This window comes from Aulonocara stuartgranti (assembly GCF_965226115.1).
Source record: "Aulonocara stuartgranti genome assembly, chromosome: 22".
Lineage (NCBI taxonomy): Eukaryota > Metazoa > Chordata > Actinopteri > Cichliformes > Cichlidae > Aulonocara > Aulonocara stuartgranti.
The window spans coordinates 18,899,013-18,920,673 of record NC_138957.1 but is presented as its reverse complement, the minus strand read 5'-3'; the positions used below and the strand labels follow the sequence as shown (position 1 = coordinate 18,920,673).

The following is a 21,661-nucleotide window of genomic DNA, read 5'->3' as shown; positions in this document are numbered from 1 at the left end:
TTAATCAAACTGTTTTAATGCAATTTTACCTTACAAAGATATTTGTTTTGTTATGTTTTATTGAGTTATATACTATTTTGTTGAGGGTTGCATTTAGTGGGTCATTTGAATGTATAGGGGCGTGAATTTTAATGTACTGTAAAATAGGATTCTTATGACTTAGACAGAACTACTGTGGAGATCGTTTTTTTTCGGTTTCAGATTAAACTGACCAACACATGCTGGCCACGTAGTAATCATTTTATAATAACATGACGATTCCTTTAGTTACTTAATTTCTGTACTTGTATTTGAATCTAGAAACTTTATTGGCACTGATGTTTGACAAAGGACTCAGCCCAGACTGCTTTGAGTGTGTCTTTCAGGCGTGCCTGAAACAGGCTGTGTTACAGCAGAAAAGCTCGTGGAGCTCAAACGTTCCCTCTAAGCAAACCCACGCGTTCGTGTCAGGGCACCCCCTCCATCCCTTTTGGGGGTTTTTTTAAAATCAATTTTATTAAAATTCTGCCTGTGCTGGTAAATGAGCCCCAATTAGTTATGATTTGGTTTCTTCCTCCCTTCCTAAAATTCCTGCAACAAGCCCACAATCAAAACAAATCGACCACGCGTGGTTTTCCCGCAGCAATGACGTCACGTCGCCCCTCCCCCTTCCCCGCAAGTAAACAGAAAACATTGAGGAAAGCGCTCGTGTCAGCCGCCACACGCGCGTCCGCTGCGGGAACCGTGCGGTGCAACGAGTAAAGGCGGACATCGGCCTAACGATTCCCGTGTGTTTTCAGCAAAGTTGGGCGATCCGCGGCCAGCTGACCGCCGATGAAGCGATGAAGGGAGAGGCGGAAGTGAAGTCACTTGACAGACCGTCCATGTTATTATTGTTATTTTGGTAGCCCTGTGATGAGACGGGCTGCTGGGGAGCCGTTGGTCTTCGAGACGTCGAGTGTCAACGCTGCCCCAGGCCGCCCCGGACCACCACCACCCTCACCGTCACCCCACTGACCCGGAGTACGGGAGCCTCGCTGGCGGCTCAGGGGGGGAGGTGGAGGCGGAGGAGGAGGAGGGTGTGAAGACCCAGCTTCAGCTCGGCTCCTACACTCCGACCGACCAAAAATAAAACGGCGACAAAAACAATAACCGTCAAACGACTCGAGTGGTTTCTGCGCGGCGTGTAGCTGGGACGTGCCGCCGCAGACATGAACGGTATCACCAAGGGCCGGTTCGAGGTATGACAGAGGGAGTGGACCACCAACGGTTAAAGTGTTTGTTTCTAGCAGACGTGGGAGTCGTGGGCTTGTATAAGCAAAGTCTGTGTGTGTGTGTATATCTCTGTGTGTCTGTTCGTGTGTGTTTGCGTGCGCGCGTGTGTGGTCGACCGTGCTCTGCTCCTAATTTTACACGCAGTCAGGAGCTGAGGCGTTTTGTTGGTCAAGGGTAATCCGAAATCCTGTTGTTGTCCTGCCGCACCACTAGACAGCGACAACATGGAGCTCAGGACTGCGGGACAGGAGGAGGAGGGCTGTGGCTGAGGATAGTCAATATATCAGGGCCGAGGCTGGTTGCCACTGGCGCCTGAGGTTACAGGCTTTCAGAGAGGGGGGGCTGCAGATGGAGAGGATGGATTGTTGTTAAATACACGCAATGAAAACATCTAAAGCCTCCTTAAAATACCTGTGATGGGCAGGTGCCACTACAGGTGGCCTTTGTGTTCAAGAAGTAATAATACTGCACATAGGATGAATGCTGTACGTCTCCAGATCACTTTATCCATATTTACATGCCAATAAAAAGTAAAAGCACCAGAGCTTTCAGGGTCATTTGAAGTTGTTGGGTTTTTACAATTTTTTTAGTTGGATTCATGAGCAAGATATAAAAAAAAATAGTCATACTGCAGACAGTATGTGTGGCACTACTGGGTGTTATTACCCACGCCTGTGCAGCATTTTTGTGCTGTAGCAGTTTGAGTAAAGCAACACATTTGCATTACTTCAGATATTACTGAAAATATGAGCCGTGATAATCGTCTTTTATTAGAACAAAAACTTTGCGGCGGAAATGAGCTTCCTCCGAAGGGTGGCTGGCCTCTCCCTTAGAGATAGGGTGAGAGGTTCGGTCATCCGGGAGGGGCTCAGAGTAGAGCCGGTGCTCCTCCACATCGAAAGGAGCCAGCTGAGGTGGTTCGGGTATCTGACAAGGATGCCTCCTGGGCGCCTCCTGGGGTTGGTGTTCCGGGCATGTCCCACCAGGAGGAGACCCCGGGGCAGACCCAGGACACGCTGGAGAGATTATATCTCTCGGCTGGCCTGGGAACGCCTTGGTGTTCCCCCGGATAAGCTGGAGGAGGTGGCTGGGGAGAGGGAGGTCTGGGCTTCTCTGCTTAGGCTGCTGCTCCCGCGACCCGGCCCCGGATAAAGCGGATGAAGATGGATGGATGGATGGATGGAACTTTGATCTGAAAGTTGTGGAGTTAAAAAAAAAAAGTACATCATGTGTAGTGTAAAACATTATGTTACTAAGTAAACAAAACCAAAGCATCTCCAAGTATTTGTACATTACTTTGTTCATAAACCTTTGCATACCTGTGGTGCAATAATCACCATGTACTGCTGATTTAACACTTATGTACAAACCATAATCATCCCATCTGACTGATTATGGCTGCTCATAGATGCGAGATGTTTATCAGGAGTTATTATTCACACATTGCTGAGATGCCTTCGGGGTTGACTTGATGCTACTTGACGCCCTCAGTCAGGTGTTCACATGTTTGTCAGTAGTAGGAACATGTGTGCTGATGTGCGAGTGAATCAGAACAGACGGCGTTAGTAGCGCCCGTGTGTCTGTTGCCATATCAGTGGATTTCTCAGCAGACTTCTAAGCTTCTTAGCATGAACCAGTGTACGGTGGGGAAGCAGGCTGGTGTGTCCAATTGAGAAGAAAGGGGAAGGGGGTCAACTGACAGACGAGTTGGTGATCGAGTCCTTTTTATGGTTTTTGTTGTTGTTGTGTTGCAGGCCTAAAATTGAACGCAACACTCGACCCAAGTCTTAATTTCTTCATGGGTGTCTTTGTTTGACGTGCCACAGGCGTTTTAAACCAGATTTGCATGTTAGGCTTGTTGCACCCTCTCTAGGAATAGTGAGTATGACTTCAGAGAGGAGTTTCCTGTTTGGGAATGGTGCTCTTCCTGCATGGGGAGCAAGGGCACCAGAATGCTGAGGCGGTAACTCTGATAAGGATGATTATTGGAGTATCAGGTTGTTTTCGAAGTCATTTTGCTTGTTTTGACTGTAATGTAAAAGGATGAATTTGAATTTCTGAACATTTTTCAACCCTGATCTCATTACACAGTAAACCATGTTTGTACCACAGAATGATATTATTGTTCTGTGAATGCTCCATGTTAGCGTAATGCTGTGTGGAGCCCAGTGCGTTCCATCATGGCCTCCCTGTGTTCCTCAGAGTGATGGAAGAGAGGTCAAAGGTGAGTGATGTGTTACAGATGTGGTTCGGATTTAAGTCTAAGTTTAGTCCTAAACTATCCCTCCCCCCCCCCCCCCTCCCCCAACAGCTTTACAGAGACACTGAGTCAACATGCTGTTTCTTGAAAGGTCAAATTGCCTGCCTGTCAGTCAGTACATGCTGATGTTTATTACCTTGATTTAATCAGGAAGCCCAGCAGAGGCCTGGTCAAAGTAGCAGCCTTCCACAGCAAATACCCATCCACAGGTCTCCTTCACTGCATTCCTTCTAATGCTATTAAATTCACCAATAGATATACGCATGTTTTAAGTTTGCTGTTAGTTTAATGTTACAGTTAATGACAGCATGCTTTACTCAACAGCCTCAGATGAGTGTGTAATGATGCATTATTCAGTACGAGGGCATGTGGGCCTCAGTGATGGCAGAGTTTTTTCTGGTAAGTGTGTTCAACAACACTCTTGTGTTGTTCCCTTAGCGATGTTAAAGTTCAAACCAGCTTAGTTAATCGTTTGCCGGACCTTGACTGGACCAACTCCCTCTCCTTTTCTTTTTTGACCCCACTTCCTTCTGAAATGGCCTGCATTTCCTCCCTCCTCCTCCTCCCTCGTCTTCTTCCACTCTGATGACTTTCAGACATGTTTTTCCAGTACTTCTTGACTGGAGCACGGTTCCTTTGGCTTGCCTTTGTCACTCAGTATCGTCTTCCTCACCTCTTCCCTCTCGCTTTGCTGCTTTCTCTTTCGAGGAGGTTGCGTCTGTCGTCAGGGGGCTAGACTACAGCTGAGACATTTTCAGAATCAACCTTTGCTCATCTCGTGCCTCTCCTCCTATCCCCTTTGTGTTCTCAGATTTCGGTGTTTGTGTTTGCGTGTTCAACAGCAGGGAGTCCCCCCTCATTAGCTACAGCTTCTGAGCCTTTGAGGATACAAGTGTATCACTGGCAGGATGCGTGTCTGCAGAGGCACAGTGGATGTGGGTGTTTGCCGTAATTTAAATTCATGGCTGAATGCAGCCCACCTGATCTCGAATGTTCTGCCTCTGTTCTTCACACAGAGAGGTTTGACTGGAATCACCTGCGAGTGTGTGTGTGTGTGTGTGTGTGTGTGTCCCACTCAGCAGATGGCCAGACATCCAGCGAGTAGACTAATTGAGATAAGCATGCCAACAAGCTGACCAGGCTAACAGAATTATAAGCTTGTGAGGAGGCGACATGGAAATCCAAATGCAGCTCTGGCATGTTTATTAGCATAGCTTACGGAAGCAGCAGCTGTAAACTGTGCAGGGGTCTATTTCTTTTCTTAAGTATAACAAGCTGGTGAAATAAAATTATGTGATTCCTGGGCTTAGTTTAGCTCTGTTTAGTGTAGCAATCTTGTGAGGATGATAATGTTTTCATATCACTGCACATCAACACACACACACACACACACACACACACAAAGACACTCACTCATTGTTACTGTTTGTCTTATCTCTTGACAGGTGTTCTCAAACAGCGATGAAGCCCCCATTAATAAGAAGCTCCCCAAAGAGCTTCTTCTTAGGTAAGAATAATTATACCAGACACACAACATACAACACAACACACCCAGGGACGAGGGCTTAGGTCAGGGTTACTCATTAGCTCAAGCAGCCTGAAACAGTGTGTGTTTGCTCTGCCTCTGTTGGTGGTGTAGGTGCATTTGTGTGTTTAGTATGATGTTTGTCAGCCACCAGCCTGAAATAAGGTTCTTTTAGCTGTGTGTGACCTACAGACCAATATTTTGTCCCACAGCAGCTGCACATGACCCATTAATCTGACATCACTCGCGCAGTCACCCATGTTCATCCTTCACGCTCGTTTATGTGGAATGGAAAGGGTTGCACTTGCATATATCTCTGCTGACACATGACACGCTGTGCACTCTGTGAAAGCTGCATTTTTTGTGTGCATGCGTGTGTGCACGCATGTGTGAAACACTCCTGGGCCTATGCAAACTGTATGTCTCTGTAAGTGAGCTATAAATAGTTTTGTCATAGCTAGTGGGGAATTCCGCAGTGCTCTGCTCTTCTGCTGGTCCATACGCTCTCCCAGCATGCCCATTATGACCAGTGCATTTCCACTGGTGGTCAGAAAAACATGTATTAGTCCTGCACTATGGGGGCCAGATGTGCCCCAGTGTGCTGCAGTAAAAGATTGGAAGAGAGGGCCCCACATTTCATGCCACTACCGAGGCTCATTGTTGGCTGCCCATAATACGCCACCAATTGGTACTGAGTGTGGACCAGAATGTTGCTCTGAGAAAAAACATGACTTTTAGCCACTGCTTTACTCACAAGGGGTAACCACATAGTTAATTTGGTAGAGATACTCTTCCTGATCCAAACCCCAAATGATTTATGTCACTTCCCAAGCTTGAACCAGCGATCTTTTGTTAGTTAGTCAAAATGTGTAGTTTCACTTCCATTTTACTGAGGTTTTGAATCAGTTGCTTTCTAACAGCCACATATTTCAGACAGTGTAATAAAAAATGTTCTGTGGGTCATGTTCTCCACAATAGTCATATCTGCCTGTATGTTGTTTGGCGCATTATTGATAATGAACAATGCGGGCCCACAGTGGATATATGTGGGCAAACTATGGGGCTGTGTCGGGGAGGGCAAATCCACACTTATCCCATACGAAGCCCAACTGAGTGTACCCGCACAGGGCCAAACGCAATTTTGCCCTTTGGGGTCCTTATATAAGTTTTCATTGGGCAAGCTATAGAAAACCCAAAGGCCCACAGAATACCATTATAGGGCCCAGAGGGGCAAAACTGCAATGGACCACACAGGCTAACCTACATAGAGCCTACATGGGTTTTCTGTGGGCAACCCCATAGTCAGTATCCCAATAGAAAACCCTTAATAGGGGCCCCAAAGAACAAAACACCTGCCAGACCTGTATGGGCACACCCAATTGCCCCACAGCTCATCCACAATTACACAGCTTGGGCTCGCACCAGCATGTTTGCAGGGTTAGTGATCTGAATAAGCTGATGTTAAGGGCTACATTTTTTAGCCTTTCTGGTTTATGGTTGGTCGTCCATACATTTTCTTAAAAAATTATCCAAATTAGGTCGCAGTGGTTGCTGGAACCTCTCCCAGCTGTCATGGAGTGACAGGCAGGGTACACCATGGGCAGAGAGCCAAATGTGCTCACATTCACGCCTGTGGTTAATTTCTAATTACAGATTAACCCAAGATGCATATTTTATAACGACTGCAGTATGCCACCATGTGTTACACGTTGGAAAATATGCAGCTCGAGGAGTAGTGGCTATTTATTTTGTTAATTTGTGTTCATATTAGCGTTGCTGTTTATGTACAGAGCATCACTAGCGAGCAAGCCTGAATTGCTTGTGCAGCAGTCTGCGTCTTAGTGGGTGCACTTGTAAACAGCCGTTATGTAGGCCAGCACAGCGCAGATATAAACTGTGAAAACTGTGTGACATCCAAGAACCCTGTCTGACAGACAAGCCCCAGAGAGGGAGCGTTCGGGGTGGTTCACGGTCCTCTTACCCAGAAGCACTGACTCAGCACCCTCTCCACTACCACTAAATTCATGTCTGAGTTGTTGCCATGACAACCAGGCCCAGACTTTATGGCGAAGGCTCGACTCTCCCTTTTCTAGCCATGCTTGAAGGGCCGGGTGACAACAAATGGGAGTGTGCTTCATGAAAATCCTGTTATGTGCCTTGTCCGAAAAATAGGGACACCCAGGCTGGATCTGATAGAGTGATCCAAGGCTTTTCTCTTATTTCGTGCTCTGCATTCAAAGGTGCCCTTATTGCTTTCCTGTGTGTAGTAAAGTGGAAAAAGATACCATGCTCATGGTGTTGTTGCTCTGAATTTGTCTGTATTATGTCACGTCCTTCACTTTCTTTTGTGTGTCTTATGAGAAAAAGTCCATGTCAGTCCTACCCTGCCGGTAATATGATCTATCTGTGTTCAGCAGTCTCTCTCAGCTGGTAGCAATTACAGATTTCAGATAGGTTAACAGGACTCACCAAATCAGATTGACTGATTCCTTCGCTGTGAGTGTGAGTAACAGAGTTCTTCTGTGGTTACTAAGAGGCCTTTCTCGCACACATAGTGGAAAGTCAGATTGTAGTTGATTAAAACGGGCAATCAATCATTGGTCAGCATCGCGGCCATTAACCAGTTATTAGGAAGGAGATCAATGTGTACGATCAACTTGATTGGTCGGCCCCTTGGGTGCCAGCAACCTCTCCAGGATCTGTGTACCCTGCGTGAGAGTGCATGGAAGTTGCATATGCATTGCTTTGTCAATTGTATGATGTCTGTACTCTGTGACACCAGACTCTTGTATAGATTATACAGACTCGTCCTGACATGCCCTGGCCTAACACACATCAAAACACACAGCCTTTGTCCGTGTCTATTTGAAGGAAACAATGGCCAGCTCCTGTTTCCTAGGGTTAAAAGGGCAATCAGACCCCAGCTGCACTCAAAACTTTGGCACTAACAGCTCTCTTAACACCTCAGATTTTCTAAAGATTTTCCGTTTAAGTCACTTCTGTGAGATTTAACAGACCGTTTTATCACAAGAACTGACAGGAGGTATTTGGCTTTGTTGTGTGTGTGTGTGTGCACGCATGTGTGTGTGTGTATGTGTATGTGTGCCCTTCTATACATGCTCATACTGTATCTCTGTCTGTACCGGCCTTTTGGTGGCCTTGCTTGTCTGAGTGCCAGAGATTACTCATTGGCAGATTAATGGATTGAGCTGACCCAGTAGCCTGCTGCATGTGGCCCTTTGTGGCTGACCAGCCCATAGCTCAAACACTGCCTGTCTATGGGCCTACCAGCCAAACACCACAGATTGTTCTGTTCCCTACAGACATAAGAAAAAAAACATACTTTCACTAGCATCAAAGAAAGAATAAGGTGTTCCAGCATGTGCTTGAGCAGAGCTCCTTATCTGAGTATGATCATATGATCACTAATATGAGAAAACCTCATCCTCCTCTTTGTCTCTCTTTCTAGAATATTCTCCTATTTAGATGTGGTGACACTGTGCCGGTGTGCCCAGGTGTCCAAGGTAAGCGCCTCCCTTTCAACGCCACATCCTAATTAAGACCTTACTATTAAAAAGGAGGTAAATCTGGTTTGTACTTACTGAATTCTCTGGGCAAGTGTATAATATGGTGCCCTCTGCTGGCTCTGTGTAAAGGGAACCACAGTGAACTGCAGCTTAAAGTGATTTATAAAATGATCTGTGTGAATTATTGTTACAAGCCACTGACTGAATGCAGAGCTTTTGGGGCAGCCTCTCATACCACAGCTTCAAATTAAACTTTTATTACCTGTGACAAGGCCCAAGGAAGGTTTTCTTTTGCTATGTAACATGTAAACAAAACAAATGTTATTATAAAGGCAGTTTATCTCTTTCCTGTTGAATTTCATGTATTTTTTTTTTTTTTTTTTACATCGGACTATCTTTAATTATGTAACTTCTTCAGTTTACAAAGACGCCAAAGAGAGAGGAGCAGGAAACCCTCACATTAGATAGGACAAGGACTGACAGTGGAGACTGTTGATGTGTACACAAACCCGTAGCTGCATGATGATTAAAAAAGTCACAGTTCACCTTCTTCCACCTCTGTCTGACCCATTTTTCTGTCTCTTTGCACAACCTGTCTGTCACCCTCTCAGGCGTGGAACGTCCTGGCCCTAGATGGCAGCAACTGGCAGAAGATCGACTTGTTCAACTTCCAGACGGATATAGAGGTGAGGGTCGTGTTCATGAGAGAAAAAAAGGAGCGAAGGGTTCGGGTTTTGAGCATTTCCTGCGTGTGTGTGTGTGTGTGTGGACGTGAGAGCTTGTTGAGTAGCATTATCTAGTCCAAGGCTTAGTGCTGGGTCAGTAGGCTTTGGTGCCGACTGTGACGTCACAGCTGATTCCCTGTCCTGTAGCCCAAGTCATATTACTCTCTCTGTCTGTCCGTCCGTCTGTGTATCCCTCAGGGCCGGGTGGTGGAGAACATTTCAAAGCGCTGTGGAGGCTTCCTGAGGCAGCTCAGCCTGAGGGGCTGCCTGAGCGTTGGAGACGCCTCAATGAAGTGAGAATACATTGACCCTCTGACATGCACCGTTATAATAAACGTGCTTCTGCTTTGATTTTTAGCAACAAACATCCTTTTGTTGGTTTGATTACTTCCGTTTCGGTCCCTGTGTGATTATATTTAAAGTTTTAGCCGAGTGTGTGCGTCTTCATTCCCAAGGGACCCTTTAATTTTTTCTTTGCTCACTGCAAACATACAAAAAACTAACAAAACAAAAGAAAACCCCACGGGTGTTTAATTTTTATATTCTTCTGAGACTGTTGGATCTCATAATGTATTTCTATCATCTCTGTAAGCAGCAGATTTAACCGATACTTTCTCTTCTTTGCAAAGCAAGGCTTTTTTTCTTTGTAATAGAAACTTGTGAAAACGTCAGAAAGAAGTCCCTTCACCTCACTTCTTCCATGCTTCACCTGTTTCCCAGGACTTTTGCTCAGAACTGCAGAAACATCGAAGTGTTGAACCTTAACGGCTGCACTAAGATCACAGACAGCACCTGCCTCAGCCTCAGCAAGTTTTGCTCCAAACTCAAACACTTAGATCTCACTTCCTGCGTGTCCGTCAGCAACCACTCCCTCAAGGCCCTCAGGTAGCACCAGCACACTTGTTTTCGCTGCGGTATTTAAATCACAAGGGCTTACATGTCTTTAACTTGATATTTCTCTTTTATTGTGCAATGTGTGCGCATGCTCAGTGATGGCTGCAGAATGTTGGAGACGTTGAACTTGTCGTGGTGTGACCAGATCACACGCGATGGCATCGAGGCCCTCGCTAGAGGTTGCGCTGGTTTACGAGCACTGTTCCTCAGAGGCTGCACACAGGTACGCACATTTATTTTCTTTATTTCAGGTTATTTTATGCCTTCTTTGGCCCTTTTAAAAGTAGTTCTACACCTTTTTATAATCAATTATCATATTATTACAAAAAAGCCCACCTAGTCATTATACAGTGTTAAAATAAAGCCTTTTAAAAAGACCTAATGGGATGAAAATTTGCTTGTTTCTTGGTATATTCTTTTCCTGATGCCCGTGTAGAACTAAAATGTGATCAGCTGTTGTTTTTTTTCCACATGAACTGAATCTAGTCTAGAAAGTGAAATTGGGGTTTATTTTATTTTAAATGAGTCGTTCACCCGTATGGTTAGGTCTAGGAGTATTTGGACAATGACACCATTTTTTTTCTGTCATTATCCAAATACTCTGTACATCATCACAGTGGATTTTAAGTCAAACAGTCAAGATGTGATTGAAGTGCAGACTTTCAGCTTTAATTCTTTAATGAAAAACATTAATAGTATTAATAGTTTAGGAATTACTTATGTTTCACACCCAGTCACTCATTTTCAAAAGTAACTGAATGAACTATTATATTTCTAAATATTAGGATTGTTTTTTAATACTTGTATGTGAATGGCTGCCTGCACTAGATGCTCTCTGCCTTTGGTTTTGCATTTAATAACTGAAAAGCTGCTCTGCTGGGTGGAGATCAGGTGACTGACATGGCTACTGAAGAATATCCGATTTTGATTGTTGATTTGGCCTCTCCTGAAGTTTTTGCTGTCTCTTATAGGTTTATTTTGATTTTCAGCCTCATGAAATTCTCCTTGAAAATAAATAAACTTTAAACTTTAAATAAATCTTTTTGGACCTTGTATTGAGAATTCCAGTATAAAGCTGCAAAATGCAACTTCAACACTTAGATTCAGCTCTTATGTGTTTATTTTGTCATGGAATAATGAGTGAACAGGCCTCACCTGTCCACGAAAATCTTTGTCAGTTAACTGTCCAATAACTTCCGAGCCTCTGAAAATGGGTGCGGCTGTATACAAACCTCTTTAATTTCCAACACTTAATAAATACTTGTTTTAAACCCCTTAAATTAAAGCTGAAAGTCTGAACTTCAGTCACATCTTGATTGTTTCACTTTAAATACTTTGCAGTTGTCTACAGAGTCAAAATACTTGATACTTGATTAATTTTTTTTTTTTAACCCAGCTGGACGACGGAGCATTGAAACACCTTCAGAAACACTGCCCAGAACTCACCACCATAAATATGCAGTCTTGCACAGTAAGACAAACATTTGGTTGTTGGAAGCGGAGCGGGAGAAACTGATAATAATGCATGACTAAGGCTCTGCATGCCTTTTGCGTTTTTGTAATCAGTTTTTTTTTTGTTTTGTTTTTTAAATGTCTGTTGCCTCCAGCAAGTAACGGATGAAGGTTTGGTCAGTCTGGGCCGAGGATGCCACAAGCTGCAGAACCTCTGTGTTTCTGGCTGCAGTAACATCACTGATGCCTCTCTCACTGCACTGGGTCTCAACTGCCCCCGACTTAAGTAAGAAGCTCACACACCCGTCTCACAACATTTCTCATACATCCAAGAAATATGACTGCTGTTGCTTCCAAAAATAGTGTACAATCATATCTATTTGAGGCTCTCAACTAAATTCAGCTATTAAAAAAACAAATCATGCAAAATATTAGACGTTTTGTGCACAAGAAGTCTTATATTTTGCACCTGTTGACCAACCCAGTGTGTTCTCCAGTGATCTTCAGTATTCCTTCCTCACACTAGCTGTTTAAAAAAACTCTTCCCAAACTTTGTGTCTGTCTGTCTAAGGATCCTTGAAGCTGCACGATGCTCCCATTTTACGGACGCTGGGTTTACTGTCCTGGCCAGAGTAAGTGTTTTGTTTATGTTTTCTTATCTCCTTTAGTTATGCCAGCCGTGTTCTGAGTTCAGTTCAGGTTCAAAACCTTTTGTTTGTCTTCACAGAACTGTCATGAGCTTGAAAAAATGGACTTAGAAGAATGTATTTTGGTAAGAACATTTTAGTTCCCTCATCTACTCCCAAGATCATACTTCATCATACATGATTTTTGTCAAATGACGTTTGGCAAAAAGTAGAAGTTGTGACATAGAAGACGTGACAGAGTTCTGGGACTGAGAACGAGATATGATCATGATATCACATGTTTGCTAATGCTTGAACTGATCCTCTCAGCTGTCCCCAGACATGTGAGAACAGTACATTAATCAAGCTTGGCCTGTCCTCAGGTGACAGATAACACCCTGGTTCAGCTGTCAATCCACTGCCCTCGGCTTCAAGCACTGGTAAGCAAACAATGTCTGATACTGTATCAGCTTTTTTCTCAGCCCGTCTTCGTTGCTGTGTGTGGTTTAATCTTTCTATTTGCGCATCTTTAACCCAATTTCCTGCACCTTGGGCAGTCCCTGTCACATTGCGAGCTTATCACAGACGATGGCATCAGAGCTCTGAGCAGCAGTACCTGCGGCCAAGAGCGCCTCACCGTGGTAGAGCTGGACAACTGCCCCCTGATAACTGACGTGACCCTCGAGCACCTGAAGACCTGCCACCGTCTGGAGCGCATCGAGCTCTACGATTGTCAGCAAGTCACTCGGGCGGGCATCAAACGCATCAGGGTCAGTGGGCATGAAGGGAAAATACATGCTGCTTTTCAGCTCTTGTTGGGGATTGGAGCGGAGCTTTAAAAGAATCGCTCGACATTTTGAAAAATGTGCTTGTTAGCATTCTCGCTGAGAGTTAGATGAAAAAATCAATACTACTCTCACTCATGATGTACACAAGCGGGCTGCATTTCTAAAAATATTTTACAGAAGGCAGTCCTGAGCATGTGCTTTTTCCTTGTCTTTTTGTTTTGTTTTGGGATTTTTTTTTTGTTTTATTCGGGAGGGGTTTGTACATTTTTGGTCTTTTGTATTAACACATCTCTCCCGCATACAGGCCCACCTTCCAGAGATCAAAGTCCATGCCTACTTTGCCCCCGTGACACCCCCTCCCTCTGTACATGGAGGTGGCCAGCGTCTGTGCCGCTGCTGCATCATCCTCTGACAGTGGAGGGCCAGGGGGGGCCACCTCTGTCTACAGGTCCTGCTGCTATGAGAAGGGGGCTGATGTCGGGTGGGGGGTGTGGGGTGGGGGAACTGGGGTAGGCATAGGGGAGAGAGGGGGCTGGACCCACTCACTGCTCCTGATCACTGATCAAAACACTGACTGATTGCCGCTGATCCCTGATCAGTTGAACCCGCCCCTTCTCTCTCCTCTTGCTCACCGATCAGCAGTGCAGCAGCCATCCGTGTGACGGTGTGGCAGGGTGGAGGAAAGAACACGGATGGACGGAGTTTTTCTCTTTTTCTCTCTCTGTCTCGTGCTCTCTTTCTCATCGTGAAGACCAGAGCAGGTTCTCCATTCCACTCTGCTCTCCCTCACATCTCTGACTCCCCACCTGCGGGGGTAAAGGACTGCATCTGGACAGCTGCAGGTGGGGTGGGAGGGTGAAACGGTGAAACTACAGTGCTTCATGTTCAAACTTTTAAAAAAAAAAGAAAAGAAAGATATTTTCATGTTGGACACTCTCTGTGGAGAGGTATCATCTCAGCTGATCACATGACACCTCTACACGACCATCCTGTGATTCATTCTGCTTCGACCAATAGACGCACAGCACGGAGGAAGTGGAGCGCTGCACTGTGGGTAAAAGCCACAGATTCTTCTGGATACGAACAGTGAAGCTCTGGCACAGCTGGCTCAGTTTTGCAGTGCTGGAGAAAAAAAAAACAAAAAAACAAAACAGGAAGTACAAAGTGGAACATGTGACATATTTGTGCATCTGGGAAACCTATGTTGACATTTTAATTCTGTTTGTACAGAGAATGTTTTGCAATGGAGAGGGGGAAAAAAGATTTATGGCAACTCACTCAAAAATTGGGGAAAGCCAATATTTTTTTTTGTTTGGTTTCTTTTTCAGTGCTTATTGTAATTGTCCATGCCTGTCTATTCAGAGAGGAGGATACGCTTGTGTTTCTTTTTGAGATGTAAAAGGAAAAACTGTTGCTGTGTTACAAAAAAAGGACCTATGATTCAGACCCTTGGTGTCTAAAAGCATTATATTGACACTGTATGCTGCTGGGATGAGTGGCCTCTCCCGTGAACTGCGCGGATACGTTAGCTCGCAGGCCCTTATCCAATCCTCCTGTCAGTAGCCCTTGTGGTCTAGCTTCTACTCTACTACTTAAGCATTTGTTTACAACCTCAATTAGGTTAGCGGCCACAGACTAACTTGTTTACATGAGTAGGTTTCCAGTCCCACTGTTATTCAGACAGCTACTAAACTGAATCTGAATAGGTTAGTAACACTGATACAACTGTTTTTAAACTGGACTGTGACACCCACTATTCAGATTTATGCTGTGTGTGTCTGGATCAGGGCTGACGCTGGTGCAACTTTGCTTCAAAAGCAAAAAGGAAATTTGTTTAGAGATAAGTATGAGACTGTGAACAAAGGCACCTCAACTTTATTGACAATCACATGAATTTATGTACTTGGAGGTTCATTTAGTCTAGCTTTGTGTAAATGTTAATTTACAGATGATGTAGAAACATAAATGAATTGGCTGTCATCAAGACTTAAAGAATCATGCGAGTAGTAATTTGCAATTAGTTTGTTATACAGGTCTGGTGGAACTTGCCAGTCAATGTATGTAATTGATCCCTGACAAATTCTGGTTCATCTAATCCTACAAAACATATGTGATGGGGTAATTTGAAAAGCAGAGATTGGAAATCCCGTCACACCCCACAAACCAACAGCTAATTTTACTGTATACACGCACCTCTTTAGATCAACAGGATTTCAACATGATGTCTCGTCATGCCTGATTACACACGTACGGGGCATGAACACCATCATTTCACGCACTGAAAATGCAACAAAACAAAAGCAGCTTTTAATATCGTGTTAAACAAGAGACTGATAAGTATCGTGTAGTGCCAAGTGCTCAAAGACTGGGGAGACTGGCAGGACAATGGATAGGACTGAAACAAGAGAGACCAGATGGAAAGGTCAAGGAAGACTTGGATGGATTTGAGATACATAGCTGACTCGACTGGCTGTGATACTAATGCCCTGTTTGACAGCCGTTTTAACAGTTTTATGTTTAAGAAAAAGAAATAAATTAAAAAAATAAATAAATAAAGGTGACTAATAGTAACTGTGCTTTGTCTCTGCAGTGTGAGATTTTGTTTTTTATCTGAAAGACCTACTTCATAGTAAACTGCAGCAATTTGAATAGAGACTGTGCAGCCGTGACGCCGCTAGATGTCAGCAGAGGGCCGTGTAGACAGCGGACACGCCCACACGTAAACAGTAATTTTGTTTATCGTTTCTAGAACAGAGAATAGAAATTAACCAGCCACAATCAATAAAAATATATCTTAAGTTAATAAGCGTATATATTTCCCTATTTTAGTACGGATGTGGTTCACAGTGCACTTGTTTATTTTACATTTTACATCAGGCATTATGCAGGCTGGCTGTGCAGTGCCCGAAGACCCATCGGCCTGATCGTTGATCGGTTGCGCCTCCTGGTGAACTGCAGTCCCCGGCAACGCGCAGCTTTCAGCGCCTAATAACGGCTTTAACGGCAGCAGCGATTATTCCTGGGTTAAAGAGAAATCATAGACCCCCGGACTGGAGCTGAACTATTTTTGTGGAAGTTTGGTGCAACTTTGCCCCGGACGGAGCTGACCGTTGAACGCCTTTAAAGCCTGCGGTCATGGAATAGAGCAGCGGACTGAGGCCTGCGGATAACTGACGGTAGCTAGCTGAGCTAGCTTTTGTGAAGCTGTCCATATTTGTTTGGGTGGCCGTGCTAGCTTTCTATGTGCTATTTTTGTTAGCATAACAGCCAAGCATATTTGCTATTTTTTTCTGATGAGGTTATATTAAAGGAACCGGCTGAGGGCCACTGCGGTTATTCGTTTCCCGAAGTTTCGCCAAGTTTAAGTTCCCTCTGAGTTAACGGTATCTAATAAGGAAACCAGCCAGCTTCGTCTTTGTCGTAACGTATAAAGTGGAGGGATGATTTCTATGCTACATTGATCTATACACATATATATATATATATATTGCAAGGGATTGTACGTTGATGACTAAACATCAGTTAGAGGCAGTCCAGACTGCACGGTGTCGCTGTCCCTTGAAGGGTTTACACTTCGCAGCTCGAGTTCTTTGCACCCCGTCCCACCGACCACTGTCTCCTGTCTCCGGCCGGCTTCAGCGGCTGGCCGCACGGCACTGAGTGCCCAATGGAGGAACATGACAACATGGAGTATTTTTACCAGCAGGTACTGCAGAAAGATGTTACCCGCAGGTTGCAGGTCGGACAGGACCTTATTGACTATCTGAACGATCCGCATCGCTCCCCGGACGTAGAGCAGGACAAACCCCGGCTGGACAAGACTATAGACGAGTTAACGGGATGGGTGAACTCCAGCAATTTCAAGGTGAGAGAGCTTGAGCTGTCATCGTATGAGCCATTCCTTCGGCCTGTTCGTGAATTGTTTTCCACTGGTTTGCCTGGTACCTGGGAAGAGACAGCACTGACATTTACTGAGATATTTTTCAAAAGATGATGTAAAACATTTTAAAGACCTGTTAACGATATGAAGAAGACCCAAGTCTAATGTTTTGAGATTAATGTGTGCACTGGAAAATTCCAACAAAAGCGCTGGCAAGAAGCAGAAGGCTCTGTGATTCTTTATGACATCCTAATCCTGGAGCACAAGAGGCAGACATCTTTAAATGCAACCCAAGCATTGAGGAGTGCTTTTGAGGGGCATTCCTGTGGTTTGTTGGGTTTGTGCTGCTGTTTTGGTTGTGTGCGTGTCTGTGTTAAGGAGACCCATTGTTAGGACTGTAGACTGCTGGAGCATTGGATGGGATGGGGGAGGGGTTGGGAGATTCATTGTTATGATCCATGTTTTATTTTCTCTCTCTCTCCTTTGATCTCCTCTCTCTTCAAGATTTTCTCAGTATTCTCCTTATTTAAGTCCTGGATTTTGTGTGTAATGTGCTGGTTTGCAGACAGAGTTAGGAATGTGCCATTTCTGCCAGCACATCACACCAGTCCAGACAGCAAGTCATAACAGCTGGAAATCCCTTTTAAAGCCATGCTGCAGTATTACTCTCGAGTCGCTTTTTGGACTGATTAGTTTCATCTGCACTGATATGCAGGACTCAGAAAGTCTGTATGAGTGTGGAAATTGTGTGCTCAGCGTAAGGAAGCATCTGAGCCTCTGGAAGAGATTTTTAATTTGACGACACCCACCTAGAGAAAGAAAGTGTTCTGGACTTTATTGTCATTTTGGTCTTGTGATCTTTTAAATAAAACTTTTAATATTCATTTCCATTTAGTACCATGGAAACTTTAGGAATAGTGAAATCGGTATTGTGAGAAGCACTGTACAAAAACAGCTGTGGAGTCTTCACCAATTGTCCGCTTAGTATCCCTGTTAGATGTTTTTGCTATTGTTAAAAATAGTGAAGAGAAATGCTCAGTGAATGGTTTTGTATGGTGCTATAGCCTTTTTTTTTAATCTCCTGTGGCTGTGATAAGCTAACATCTTTCTTTGTTTAGGTTTGTTCTTTTATGTAGATGACACAGCCAGTAACTCGAGCTCAGATCAGTCACTTTGCACTGATGTGCAAGTGAGTTGGGAGCCCCAGAGACCTTCATACAGCAGGCTTTTAGCAATGCTCATGATCTCTGTTGGGTAGAAGGCCTTAAGCTGTAAGCAACATGCTGAGTCAGCAGTTGCGGGTGGGGGGAGGGGGGGGGGTGATAAAGAGTTGAAGAGAGGAGATGAATACAGGAGGCATTTAAGGAAACAAGAACTAGAGTCAGACACAGGCTAAGCGTGAGTGGAAAACACAACTCAAGACCTACAAATACATTTCAGAGATCTTTCAGGCACAAAGAGTGTCACAATCAAGTGCCTCTTAGTAATGGAAAAAATATTCTGTTTCTTGGCTGCGTTTGTGTGCCCTTCACTGTTTCCTTTTCTTATTGATCAGTTCAATAATGTATCCTCGCCTCCCTGCCTCATCTGCTTCTTTTCTGTGTGTGTGTGTTTGTGTAGACGGAATAGGAAATCAAATTTGCTTACAGAAGAGTACAGAAGCTAGAGAGCCTATAGAAGAGAGAATATTAATATTGCATGCTGCCTTTATGGAGAGCAGGTCCATATGACCCATCACTGCTCAAACTGATCCACACTCCTCTGTCCAAACACTTTGAATTGTGTCTAATGGAGTGTAAGAGATGCCACACACTAAAGCTTGCGTTGATAAGATAAGAAAAGCTTAATTTATCCCAACTTTGTGAAAATAAAGTTAAGAGCAACAGGCAAATATGTTAAATAGGTGGAATAGCATGTAGCTAAAATTAAAATACTATATGGTAAACAAACATCTCGATAAGATAAACAGATACAGTAAAATAAGTATACATTTAAATATAATATTATTATTATTATTATTATTATTATTATTATTATTATTATTATTATTATATCTACTTATGATTTACAGTCTATGCTTTAGGATAGATGCCTATAGAAACATAACCACAGTCTACAGTTAGAATAAGGAATGGTATTTGGTGGGGGAAAAAATTGATACTGTGTAGTATCGTTAGAGCTGGGCGATAGAACGATAACGATATGTATCGCGATATAACTTTTACTCGATAGAGAAATTAAGCTATCGCGATAGACCTCGCCGCTCTTGTCCTCTTAATAAAAATAAATTAAAAAAAGTCAGCCAATCCAAATTAAGTAGCGCAGAGCCGAACCAATCACAGCCGCAGCGTCACGTCGCGTGACTTGTTACGTACAGCACAAGTGCCAAGCCGCACGTGTGTTTGTTTGGGAAGCAGCCAGCGGGTAATGGAGCCAGCGCATGGAGGAAATGAGTGTGCCGACTAGAAAAATCAACCGAGCGTGACCGAAGAGAAAACAGATGATGGTTCCAATGCCGGAGAGATTGTCGAACGGAAGAGCCATAGAAGTTCCGTAGTGTGAAGGTATTTCGGCTATTTCAAGTCTGACAAAAAACAGAGTAGCGTGCACTGTAAATTGTGCCGAAAGCAAGTCTGGAAATTAGGGCTGCTCGATTATGGCAAAAATGATAATCACGATTATTTTCACTGAAATTGAGATCACGATTATTTGACGATATTTATTTAACCCTTTAAGACCTACTATAGAACCAAGTCCACCAGAGCTTATATTATTTTTTTACATGCTGTAGTGCCATTTGTGGGAGCATTTCAAGTTGCTATACATCAATACAACTGTTATAGCCCATATTTTAATAATATGTATGCATTAAGTCCATAGTAATTACATAAATTGCAAAAAAGTGCAATAAACTACAAAAAAAATTGAAAATCGCTTTTGTTTTGTTTACATATATTTCTACTTGGAGAAATTTAAGAGGTTTATCCCTCAAAACTTTAAATACAATAAAGTTGTAAAAAATAGTTTACAACAACAGGAAATTTATTTTGAGTGTCTTCATAGTTTTATTTTGGAGAGGAAAAACAAAAAACAATCCTATGATGCAAATTTGCAAAGAAAACAGCATGTGCATCATTTCACTGTGGGAAGGGTTACGAACAGCTGATAGGAACGGCAAAGCGTGTTTCTGGAATATTATGTTTTTGTTCCTGCAAGCGCTTTTTATGCAATTTTTGCAAAGCTATATGTGGAACGAAACCGTGACCGAGGACAAGCTGATGGCATAAGATGTAAGTACAACTCCTCCGGTTTCATATGCAAAACAAATTATTGCGCTAGCTTACACGGTTCAGGTTCTACAGGGATTTAACAATAGTTATGCAAAACGGAGCATGCAGCTCTGACCGGCTTTAAAGGGTTAACAATGACTTTAAAAAAAATAAAATAAAATAGTGTGCAACACCACTGAAGTTTTTTTTTTTTTTTAACTCTCTTTTCAACCAACGGCAGTCACTCTCCAAATAACTTCTGCTTAGCTTTCCGAGCTTCCCTCGGGTCCTCTTAATCAGCGGTCTCCAACCTTTTTTGCGCCACGGACCGGTTTATGCCCGACAATATTTTCACGGACCGGCCTTTAAGGTGTCGCGGATAAATGAGGGAGGGGCTAATAATCGGCTCAGTCATTTTTAATGATCGTTGAAAGCCCAGATCGTAATCGTGATTAAAATTCGATTAATTGAGCAGCCCTACTGGAAATACAATAAACTGGTGCATGCGTCACACTGTGCGCCACGTTATTGTTTCGGTGAAATGAATTTCTACAATACTGTTACTGTTAATTCTACTCTCTGCAGTGTTTAAATGCTTACATATACACACAGTTACTGTCCCTCCACACATACGACTCGGTTCTGCTTCTATGCCCCAGCTTTGTTTACTTTTTCCCACCAAGGCTTCTAGACTTCTGATTGGCCAACATTTCTGCACGGTTAGGAATCTAGCGCCACCTGCTGCTTTGGCATGTTCATAGCAGCGTTTTCCTTCATTTCTGCCTTAATGTGTGGACGGGATTATTTTTTAAAACGAAAACGGAAAATCTCCGTTTTCAAAAATACCCGTGTACGTGTGGACGTAGCCTCAGTCTCTGACTGGAAGCGCTAATTCGTCATTCGGCTTTTGTCAGACTAAAGTAACTGTTAAAACTGTTAGAAAAGCTAAGCTATACAACAAGGAGAGATTGAGAATTTCCTTTTAGTTCTCAGTTTATTTGATATTGACAAAAGTTAGTCAGTTTTGTCTGTTCTTCTGTAAAACAAACTAAGATTTATTTTTAGAATTAATATTTTGTTTCTAAGTGGAATTGACAATTTAGTCTGTTTCGTTTGTTCTATTTTGAAACTTAAACGCTTTAGCGGCTGCCTTTTGTGTAGTTTGCAATATTTGCCTTTATTTATCTGAAAAAGTCTCATGTTCCTTAAGTACATCTACCCTGTTGAACTTATTATGGGAAATAAATATTTAAATAAAAACAAGCTGCTGATTATTTCACATTTTACTTGTGAGCAACGGCACATTTAAATCTTACAAATATAGTTATTTGGCTTATATCGTGATAGATATCGTTATCGCCTGAAATGAAAAAAACATATCGTGATATGAAAAAATCTTATATCGCCCAGCTCTAAGTATCGTGATATTTTATTTGCTAATAATGTATCGATACAGGGACA

General features: G+C 43.3%; 2 protein-coding genes across 21 annotated transcripts in view; both read left to right on the top strand.

Annotated features, from left to right (window-relative positions):
* The first annotated feature begins 651 nt into the window (after positions 1 to 651).
* On the top strand, positions 652 to 13,546 carry fbxl2 (F-box and leucine-rich repeat protein 2). The gene is made up of 14 exons (XM_082521807.1): positions 652 to 1,220; positions 4,960 to 5,021; positions 8,509 to 8,563; positions 9,178 to 9,252; positions 9,490 to 9,584; positions 10,012 to 10,176; positions 10,282 to 10,408; positions 11,582 to 11,656; positions 11,793 to 11,923; positions 12,209 to 12,269; positions 12,365 to 12,409; positions 12,647 to 12,703; positions 12,821 to 13,033; positions 13,356 to 13,546. The coding sequence occupies exons 1-14, from the start codon at positions 1,191 to 1,193 to the stop codon at positions 13,461 to 13,463; spliced, it is 1,299 nt and encodes a 432-aa protein (XP_082377933.1). The 5' UTR covers positions 652 to 1,190; the 3' UTR covers positions 13,464 to 13,546.
* A 2,389-nt stretch (positions 13,547 to 15,935) lies between these two features.
* Positions 15,936 to 21,661, top strand: part of clasp2 (cytoplasmic linker associated protein 2) — a 66,702-nt gene continuing 60,976 nt past the window's right edge. For 11 of the 20 annotated variants that reach the window (XM_082521766.1, XM_082521760.1, XM_082521777.1 and 8 more), the window contains exon 1: positions 15,939 to 16,916. In XM_082521766.1, coding sequence (XP_082377892.1) covers positions 16,719 to 16,916 — 198 coding nt within the window. In that variant the 5' untranslated portion in view covers positions 15,939 to 16,718. Of the gene's footprint in view, positions 16,917 to 21,661 lie in introns of all 20 variants that reach the window. The other 9 variants (XM_082521774.1, XM_082521761.1, XM_082521775.1 and 6 more) reach the window with 4 other exon arrangements.